Source organism: Odontesthes bonariensis, chromosome 4 (genome assembly GCF_027942865.1).
Source record: "Odontesthes bonariensis isolate fOdoBon6 chromosome 4, fOdoBon6.hap1, whole genome shotgun sequence".
In the NCBI taxonomy this organism is placed as follows: Eukaryota; Metazoa; Chordata; class Actinopteri; order Atheriniformes; family Atherinopsidae; genus Odontesthes; species Odontesthes bonariensis.
The window spans coordinates 42,653,416-42,663,370 of NC_134509.1; the positions used below are offsets into that span (position 1 = coordinate 42,653,416).

Consider the following 9,955-nt stretch of genomic DNA (forward strand, 5'->3'; position numbering starts at 1 on the left):
ATCAATGCTCCCAGTGCAGTTACAGAAATGTAGCTTTGGTTCTACGTTTCATTCTCTCACATTTATATGCCACTACATCCCCTTTTCTAGGGGGCATTATGAGCCTAAAAGCCAAGGACCACCTGGGATGGTTCAGAGGAAGAAACCTTCCCCTGCAGCCTCCTCGGGGGGGCCCTGTGGCCTCCCCGGGCGCTGTGAATGGCTGCCCACTGCTCCAGGTTGGTGTGTGTGTGTGTGTGTGTGTGCGTCAGCAGGTGCCGACCTGGATGGGTTAAAAGCAGAGGACAAATTGTGAGTGCTGCTGACATTTAATTTTTATTCATGAAGAAACACAAAGAAGACGTGGAGCTGTGGGAGCATGGTGGGAAATGGACCAGCTTTTATTGTGGTATAAAACAGTTTCTCTGAGAATAAAGTTACTATCTTTGGCTTATGACTGCATCCATCTGCATGACTTTGAAACAAAGCATTAAAAATGGTGCAGAAGACGGATAATAAGCAGCGTAGGGACACACAGCAGCTGCACAGGAACAGATACACGACACACATGACAGCATGCTGTTGGGAGCAGAGCTGGAACACAACACTTCTCGTCAGTCTGAAACTGCTCAACGTGTTTCCTCCTCTGAACTATGATGCCAGCGGGTGGAGCTCTGTAAGTAAAGGGTGGTGCTGAGCTCAGAATGTCCTCAGCATTAGGTGATCAGGTGATCTGATCAGGTGACCTGCGCCCAGAGCTGGCATGCTCAGCTGCTTTCTCCATTCGAATGCGTTCACAAACTGTTTTAATTCCGCTGAATTCTTCCATTTGTTAATGCTGAGACACAGAACAGGTGATTCAGTCTGGATTACCCAGATAAAGGGGTCCAGGAAGCCCCTCAGCTGTCTGTTCCATTTCAGCAGATTTGGAGGTGTTTAAGATCTAAAATTCTATCCACAAAGATGAAAATGGAATTTATGTTTCATTTATGTCCAACTGAGGCTTAAAAATATTTCCCCTCAATAAAAAAATCATGAGTACTGAAAAGATGAGCTGTGTAGAACCTGTGGCCCCTGCTGGCCCCTTCACTCCTCTGTCCGAGTCCATCTCTCCATTTCTCTTAGCCGCCTTTCAAGGATCTTCACCTGCTCCTCCAATCGAGCCGTTTTATCCGCCACCACAGAACCGCTCGAGGTTCCAACTCCCAGAAGGACGCAGACGCACACCAGGACCGCCAGCCGGATGGCCATGGTCTCTGTGCCCACCCGGTAGTCACTCAGGATGAGCCCAAAACAGGCAACAGCCACTCCGAGTTTCAACAGCCACAGAGCCCGCCTCAGGGTGGAGGCAACCAATTGGAGCGCAAAGGAGATCAGCCAGTAGCAAATGAGAGCCACCAGGAGCCAGTGGGCCACGAAGATCAGCCCCTCAGGGGTCACTTTTCTCACAGGGAAGCCAACTGAAAAACAAGAGCAAACACACTGAATACAGCACAGAAAGCAGGGCTGAGTGGAACTCTGAGGGTCCAACGGCCCACCTGGGTTCTACACAAAGCAACAGAAAGTTCTGCTGTCAGATGATGCAAACATTTCATGTCACCATGTGTTTAAAAGCATTTTCAGCACCAGAGAAAACACAACAGTTATGATGCTCTACTGTACATTACTGTACATCCAAAGCCCAGGAGCAGAGGGCCTGAATTAAAGAAGAAATCCACAGTTCTGTTCCCCCTGCCTGCCCTCTGAATGAACCCATTTGAATTGGTGGCATCAGAAAAACTCCTGTTAAGGCACTAGTGATGGTTCTGAAAGCCCCCCTTGTGGCCCCCCAGCAGACTGATATCTGACGCTGGTTTCTGGCTGGAAGGTGATGACATACCTTCAGTCCCTGCTGGACTCATGTGAGTCAGCTCAGGCCATGGAAACATGGAAATGAGCTGCTCTGGCGCAGTACTTATCTGGCCTTTAGAATGTCTCAGCTTCACATTCACACAGCTGTTGAGCTCATGCTCCTACGATGCACAGATGTGAGCCCAGATGTGAGCCCAGATGTGAGCAGAGATGTGAGCTCAGATGTGAGCCCAGATGTGGGCTCAGATGTGGGCCCAGATGTGGGCTCAGATGTGGGCCCAGATGTGAGCACAGATGTGGGCTCAGATGTGGGCTCAGATGTGGACCCAGATGTGGGCTCAGATGTGGGCCCAGATGTGAGCAGAGATGTGAGCTCAGATGTGAGCCCAGATGTGGACCCAGATGTGGGCTCAGATGTGGGCCCAGATGTGAGCACAGATGTGGGCTCAGATGTGAGCCCAGATGTGGGCCCAGATGTGGGCTCAGATGTGGGCCCAGATGTGAGCACAGATGTGGGCCCAGATGTGGAGCCCAGATGTGGGCACAGATGTGGGTCCAGATGTGGGCACAGATGTGGGTCCAGATGTGGGCCCAGATGTGGACCCAGATGTGGGCTCAGATGTGGGCCCAGATGTGAGCAGAGATGTGAGCTCAGATGTGAGCCCAGATGTGGGCCCAGATGTGGGCCCAGATGTGAGCACAGATGTGGGCTCAGATGTGGGCCCAGATGTGAGCAGAGATGTGAGCTCAGATGTGAGCCCAGATGTGGACCCAGATGTGGGCTCAGATGTGGGCCCAGATGTGAGCACAGATGTGGGCTCAGATGTGGGCCCAGATGTGGGCTCAGATGTGGGCCCAGATGTGAGCACAGATGTGGGCTCAGATGTGGGCCCAGATGTGGACCCAGATGTGGGCTCAGATGTGGGCCCAGATGTGAGCACAGATGTGGGCTCAGATGTGAGCCCAGATGTGGGCCCAGATGTGGGCTCAGATGTGGGCCCAGATGTGAGCACAGATGTGGGCCCAGATGTGGAGCCCAGATGTGGGCACAGATGTGGGTCCAGATGTGGGCACAGATGTGGGTCCAGATGTGGGCCCAGATGTGGACCCAGATGTGGGCTCAGATGTGGGCCCAGATGTGAGCAGAGATGTGAGCTCAGATGTGAGCCCAGATGTGGGCTCAGATGTGGGCCCAGATGTGAGCAGAGATGTGAGCTCAGATGTGAGCCCAGATGTGGACCCAGATGTGGGCTCAGATGTGGGCCCAGATGTGAGCACAGATGTGGGCTCAGATGTGAGCCCAGATGTGGGCCCAGATGTGGGCTCAGATGTGGGCCCAGATGTGAGCACAGATGTGGGCCCAGATGTGGAGCCCAGATGTGGGCACAGATGTGGGTCCAGATGTGGGCACAGATGTGGGTCCAGATGTGGGCCCAGATGTGGACCCAGATGTGGGCTCAGATGTGGGCCCAGATGTGAGCACAGATGTGGGCTCAGATGTGGGCCCAGATGTGGGCTCAGATGTGGGCCCAGATGTGAGCACAGATGTGGGCTCAGATGTGGGCCCAGATGTGAGCACAGATGTGGGCCCAGATGTGAGCCCAGATGTGGGCCCAGATGTGGGCTCAGATGTGGGCCCAGATGTGAGCTCAGATGTGGCCCTGTCACTTTTATGTAGCGTGCTAACTAACTAGCATAATTAGGAAAAATGATTAATGATGAAGCTACCTTACCCTGAACTCCAGCAGCATGAAGGAAGTGGGACACATACTGCAGCAGAATGTTAAGACCACCAGCAAGACCCTCTGCAACTACGTCCAGGACCTGAGAAAAGGCCTGCAGGGGGAGACAGGGGGGAGTCGAGGTTACACCGAGGAAGAAGAGCCTGCAGGGGGGAGACGAGTTTCCCATCATTCCTTGAGGCCCAGCAGAGCACCTGCTGCTGCCAAATCTCATGAGATTATCGTTGTGTAGTTCATGTAAAGACAGAAAATCTAAATAATGGAGTATGTTCCACGGCGCGCACACGCACGCACGCAGACATCCCAAGTCTCCCGGAAGTTCCGGGAGTCTCCCTGATATTGATAGTTAATCACGGATGCCCGCGAGTCGGATAAAATATCCCGGATTTTAGACTATGCGAGGGCGTGTCCTTTTTTTTTTTCAATGCGAGTGAGAGCGTGCAGGCAATACAATAACTCGTGCACCATGCGCGTTTCGACTGCGCAGGCACGAGAGAGAGGGGTGTGGGGAGAGGTGAGAAACCTGTGCGTGTCTGTCCAAAGCGATGCTCTGTTCAACGAGCGTTCAGGGCGACTGCTTGTCAGAGGGCGCGCTGATTGGTTTAGTCAGCAAAATAAGCCAATAACGTTCGGTGTGGGAGGGCTTCGATTTACTCTCTGACAGTCACCTAAGTTACCGCTCAAAACTGTGAATCCTCGAGTAAAAAACGAAAATATGAGACTCATTTTACAGCAGAATATACTAAAGTATATCCATGTCTAGTTCGATAAGCATCTCCCTGAAATGAGTTTTTGGAACTTGGGATGTCTGCGCTTGACTTGTTCACACCACATTAATATCCACTGTTTGTTCAGGTTTACTGAGTTGTTCCAGATAACTTCCATGCTGTTTAAATGAGAGCTAACATCTCTGACCTTCTGCACCGACAGCACCGTCTGCTCCTCCGCCAGCCTTCCCAGGAAGGCTCTGCCCTCCTCAGCCAGGCCACTCACAGCTTCCCGGAGCTCCTGAATCAAACCGGAGCGACTGTCCAACTCCCCCGAAACAGAAAACACCAACAAGCTGAACATATAAAGGCCGCTCAGAAGCTTTAGTTTGGTGTGACTAAACATTCTGAGAACACTTCAGCTCCGGAAACACCCCCGAAACAAGTCAAAGTAGCTGCAGGTTGGCAGCCAGCACAAAGTTTTCCAACAGGATGTGGAAAAGCACGCTATGAATGAACAGTGATGTTCGCCACCTTGTGGCCAGACTGAGGAAGTGTCAATGACAACTTCCCGCCTCTGCACGATTCACGTTTCTGACGTACAGGCCACGTGAGTCTCCTGAAGAATGGCCAAAGTGCAGGAATGAGAATGATGTTTTGCTGAAGGTTCTGATTAAAGGGGTAGTTCGCCATTTTGCACATTAAGCCCTGTTTTTAGGTAGTCTGGGGTGAATTATAGATGTTCTGATCACAATTTGGACATTTGGTGCTGAACGGAGCATTTAGGTATCCACTGCTGCAGCCCACCCACCTTTGCATTGAGTCAATGACCACTCAAGCAAACAATCATAAAACGGCATTAAACTTTCGTTTGCAGAGACATGAAACTCACCGTGTGGTCTGTGGTGGACAGCGATACGTTGGCTCGAAAATCACCGCGAAATACGCTTCCAGAGAAGTTATATTACCATTATTGTCCGTCTTCATTGATTTGTATTGTACACAAACAACGCACTATCGCCACCTAGTGGCTGGATGTCTTGCTGCTGCTATTCAACGGTGTCCGGAAAAATAGGTCCACCAAATGCTAAAACAACTGTTAGAAGGCACATTTCGCTGCGATTTTCGGGTCAATTTCGATAAATTGACTTGATTTTCGAGCCAACGTATCGCTGTCCACCACTGACCACACGGTGAGTTCCATGTCTTTTCAAACGAAAGTTTAATGCCGTTTTATGATTGTTTGCTTGAGTGGTCATTGACTCAATGCAAAGGTGGGTGGGCTGCAGCAGTGGATACCTAAATGCTCCGTTCAGCACCAAGTGTCCAAATTGTGATCAGAACATCTATAATTCACCCCAGACTACCTAAAAACTAGCCTGACTACGTCATACTCACGATTCTAGTCAGAATGTGAGTCTGATACCGCTCGATAGAGGTTTGAGTATGGGGCGTGTTTCAACCGAACCAGGAGAAAAAATGCCTCTTCGCTCAATTGGATAGACCTACAACCAATCAGAGCAACGTAGTATGTGACGTAGATTAAGCGACACACACTTGTGGTAGGAAGGACGGCAAAAACATCTTTTCTATCGATAAAAGCCTTTATCGCGTTCCTCTGTTCGTCTTTCAAAATGAATGCAATGTGGAGAGCCTGTAGAACAGACTCGATGGCAGAATCTACACGCCCTAGCTCTCCAGCGGCAGCCATGTTCAGCTCTTTAGTGACGTAGTCGATAATGTCCCTGTTGATCATCTGTCCATCATCGTATAAAGCCCGCCCTGGCAATCTGATTGGTCCGACCAATTCTTGGTCGGGCATAATGATTTCCCAACTGAGCAGAGCCAGACCGAACTTCCTGACCAAAACTTTTATGGGCGGGGCTAAGTTCGGCTGGCACCCAGGCTACCTAAAAACAGGGCTTAATGTGCAAAATGGCGAACTAACCCTTTAATCCTTCTATTGATAAGAAAACCGTTTCAAGACTTTTCTTTTCAGTTGGAAACGGCACATTACGTTTTCCAACTGATATATGGTGATGTTTTTTACTGTTTCGTTGCTAAACTTTAACAATTAGTTCAACATTGTCTCTGGAATCCGAAAAAAGAAAATGATTTAAAAGATGGCAAATGTTTTTTTACAGATCTTGTTATTAACCAGCGCAGATGAAAGCAGGATTAACTGGTTGCAGAGATACAGACTTTCAGCCTTAACCCAATACAACACGGACACGCTCAAGTTTTATCAAAATTTAATCTATTCACGGGTTAATCCAGCACGATGTTGAACCTGAAACAAAACTCAATCAAGAGATGGATACCATGGGTATCTACAGGGTATCTGAAGGGTATCTGCAGGGTATCTGCAGGGTATCTGCTGCAGGGTGTCTTCAGGGTGTCTGCTGCAGGGTGTCTGCTGCAGGGTGTCTGCTGCAGGGTGGCTGCAGGGTGTCTGCTGCAGGGTGTCTGCTGCAGGGTGGCTGCAGGGTGGCTGCTGCAGGGTGGCTGCAGGGTGTCTGCTGCAGGGTGTCTGCTGCAGGGTGGCTGCAGGGTGGCTGCTGCAGGGTGGCTGCAGGGTGGCTGCTGCAGGGTGGCTGCTGCAGGGTGGCTGCAGGGTGTCTGCAGGGTGGCTGCAAGGTGGCTGCAGGGTGTCTGCAGGGTGTCTGCTGCAGGGTGTCTGCAGGGTGTCTGCTGCAGGGTGTCTGCTGCAGGGTGGCTGCAGGGTGTCTGCAGGGTGGCTGCTGCAGGGTGGCTGCAGGGTGTCTGCTGCAGGGTGTCTGCAGGGTGTCTGCAGGGTGTCTGCAGGGTGTCTGCTGCAGGGTGTCTGCTGCAGGGTGTCTGCAGGGTGTCTGCAGGGTATCTGCAGGGTGTCTGCAGGGTGTCTGCTGCAGGGTGTCTGCAGGGTGTCTGCAGGGTGTCTGCAGGGTGTCTGCTGCAGGGTGTCTGCTGCAGGGTGTCTGCAGGGTATCTGCAGGGTGTCTGCAGGGTGTTTGCTGCAGGGTGGATGTAGGGTGGCTGCAGGGTATCTGCAGGGTGTCTGCTGCTGGGTGTCTGCAGGGTGTCTGCAGGGTATCTGCAGGGTGTCTGTAGGGTGTCTGCAGGGTGTCTGCTGCAGGGTGGCTGCTGCAGGGTGGCTGCAGGGTGTCTGCTGCAGGGTGGCTGCTGCAGGGTGGCTGCAGGGTGTCTGCTGCAGGGTGTCTCCAGGGTGTCTGCAGGGTGTTTGCTGCTGGGTGTCTGCAGGGTATCTGCAGGGTGTCTGCAGGGTGTCTGCAGGGTGTTTGCTGCAGGGTGGATGTAGGGTGGCTGCAGGGTATCTGCAGGGTGTCTGTAGGGTGGCTGCAGGGTATCTGCAGGGTGTCTGCAGGGTGTCTGCTGCTGGGTGTCTGCAGGGTGTCTGCTGCTGGGTGTCTGCAGGGTGGCTGCAGGGTGGCTGCAGGGTGTCTGCAGGGTGTCTGCTGCAGGGTGTCTGCTGCAGGGTGTCTGCTGCAGTGTGTCTGCAGGGTGTCTGCTGCAGGGTGTCTGCTGCAGTGTGTCTGCAGGGTGTCTGCTGCAGGGTGTCTGCTGCAGGGTGTCTGCAGGGTGGCTGCAGTGTGTCTGAAGGGTGTCTGCAGGGTGTCTGCTGCAGGGTGTCTGCAGGGTGTCTGCAGGGTGTCTGCAGGGTGTCTTTAGGGTGTCTTTAGGGTGTCTGCAGGGTGGCTGCAGGGTGTCTGCTGCAGGGTGTCTGCTGCAGGGTGTCTGCAGGGTGGCTGCAGTGTGTCTGAAGGGTGTCTGCAGGGTGTCTGCTGCAGGGTGTCTGCAGGGTGTCTGCAGGGTGTCTTTAGGGTGTCTTTAGGGTGTCTGCAGGGTGTCTTTAGGGTGGCTGTAGGGTGTCTGCTGCAGGGTGTCTGCAGGGTGGCTGCAGGGTTGCTGCAGGGTGTCTACTGCAGGGTGTTTGCAGGGTGGCTGCAGGGTGTCTGCTGCAGGGTGGCTGCAAGGTGGCTGCAGGGTGTCTGTAGGGTGGCTGCAGGGTGTCTGTAGGGTGTCTGCTGCAGGGTGGCTGCATCATGTCTGCTTCAGGGTGTCTGCTGCAGGGTGGCTGCAGGGTGTCTGCTGCAGGGTGGCTGCAGGGTGGCTGCAGGGTGGCTGCAGGATGGCTGCAGGGTGGCTGCAGGGTGTCTGTAGGGTGTCTGCTGCAGGGTGTCTGCTGCAGGGTGTCTGCTGCAGGGTGTCTGCTGCAGGGTGTCTGCTGCAGGGTGGCTGCAGGGTGTTTGCTGCAGGGTGGATGTAGGGTGGCTGCAGGGCGTCTGCTGCAGGGTGTCTGCAGGGTATCTGCAGGGTATCTGCAGGGTGTCTGCAGGGTGTCTGCTGCAAGGTGTCTGCAGGGTGGCTGTAGGGTGTCTGCAGGGTATCTGCAGGGTGTCTGCAGGGTGTCTGCTGCAGGGTGTCTGCTGCAGGGTGGCTGCAGGGTGGCTGCGGGGTGGCTGCAGGGTGTATGCTCCAGGGTGTCTGCAGGGTGGCTGCAAGGTGGCTGCAGGGTGTCTGCAGGGTGTCTGCTGCAGGGTGTCTGCAGGGTGTCTGCTGCAGGGTGTCTGTAGGGTGTCTGCTGCAGGGTGTCTGCTGCAGGGTGTCTGTAGGGTGTCTGCAGGGTGTCTGCAGGGTGGCTGCAGTGTGTCTGTAGGGTGTCTGCAGGGTGTCTGCTGCTGGGTGTCTGCAGGGTGTCTGCAGGGTGGCTGCCGCAGGGTGTCTGTAGGGTGTCTGCAGGGTGGCTGCAGGGTGTCTGCAGGGTATCTGCAGGGTGTCTGCAGGGTGTCTGCTGCAGGGTGTCTGCAGGGTATCTGCAGGGTGTCTGCAGGGTGTCTGCTGGGTGTCTGCAGGGTGTCTTTAGGCTGTCTGCTGCAGGGTGTCTGCTGCAGGGTGTCTGCAGGGTGGCTGCAGGGTGTCTGCTGCAGGGTGTCTGCTGCTGGGTGTCTGCTGCAGGGTGTCTGCTGCAGGGTGTCTGCAGGGTGGCTGCTGGGTGTCTGCTGCAGGGTGTCTGCAGGGTATCTGCAGGGTATCTCCAGGGTGTCTGCTGCAGGGTGGCTGCAGGGTGTCTGCTGCAGGGTGGCTGCAGGGTGTCTGCAGGGTGTCTGCTGCAGGGTGGCTGCAGGGTGTCTGCTGCAGGGTGTCTGCTGCAGGATGTCTGCAGGGTGGCTGCAAGGTGGCTGCAGGGTGTCTGTAGGGTGGCTGCAGGGTGTCTGCTTCAGGGTGTCTGCTGCAGGGTGTCTGCTGCAGGATGTCTGCAGGGTGGCTGCAAGGTGGCTGCAGGGTGTCTGCTTCAGGGTGTCTGCTGCAGGGTGGCTGCAGGGTGGCTGCTGCAGGGTGTCTGCTGCAGGGTGTCTGCTGCAGGATTTCTGCAGGGTGGCTGCAGGGTGGCTGCAGGGTGGCTGCTGGATGTCTGCAGGGTGGTTGCAGGATGTCTGCAGGGTGTCTGCTGCAGGGTGTCTGCTGCAGGGTGTCTGCTGCAGGGTGTCTGCTGCAGGGTGGCTGCAGGGTGTCTGCAGGGTGTCTGCAGGGTGTCTGCAGGGTATCTGCAGGGTGTCTGTAGGGTTGCTGCAGGGTATCTGCAGGGTGTCTGCAGGGTGTCTGCTGCTGGGTGTCTGCAGGGTGTCTGCTGCAGGGTGTCTGCTGAAGGGTGGCTGCAGGATGTCTGCAGGGTGG

The 9,955-nt window shown here is 54.4% G+C and overlaps 1 protein-coding gene across 1 annotated transcript; it reads right to left on the bottom strand.

The window, feature by feature from the left end:
* Nucleotides 1–351: 351 nt before the first annotated feature.
* On the bottom strand, nucleotides 352–4,797 carry tmem109 (transmembrane protein 109). Its single transcript, XM_075464249.1, has 3 exons — nucleotides 4,488–4,797; nucleotides 3,564–3,666; nucleotides 352–1,439 (listed from the first exon to the last, which is right to left on the bottom strand). The coding sequence occupies exons 1-3, from the start codon at nucleotides 4,683–4,685 to the stop codon at nucleotides 1,066–1,068; spliced, it is 675 nt and encodes a 224-aa protein (XP_075320364.1). The 5' UTR covers nucleotides 4,686–4,797; the 3' UTR covers nucleotides 352–1,065.
* Between the last annotated feature and the right edge of the window lie 5,158 nt (nucleotides 4,798–9,955).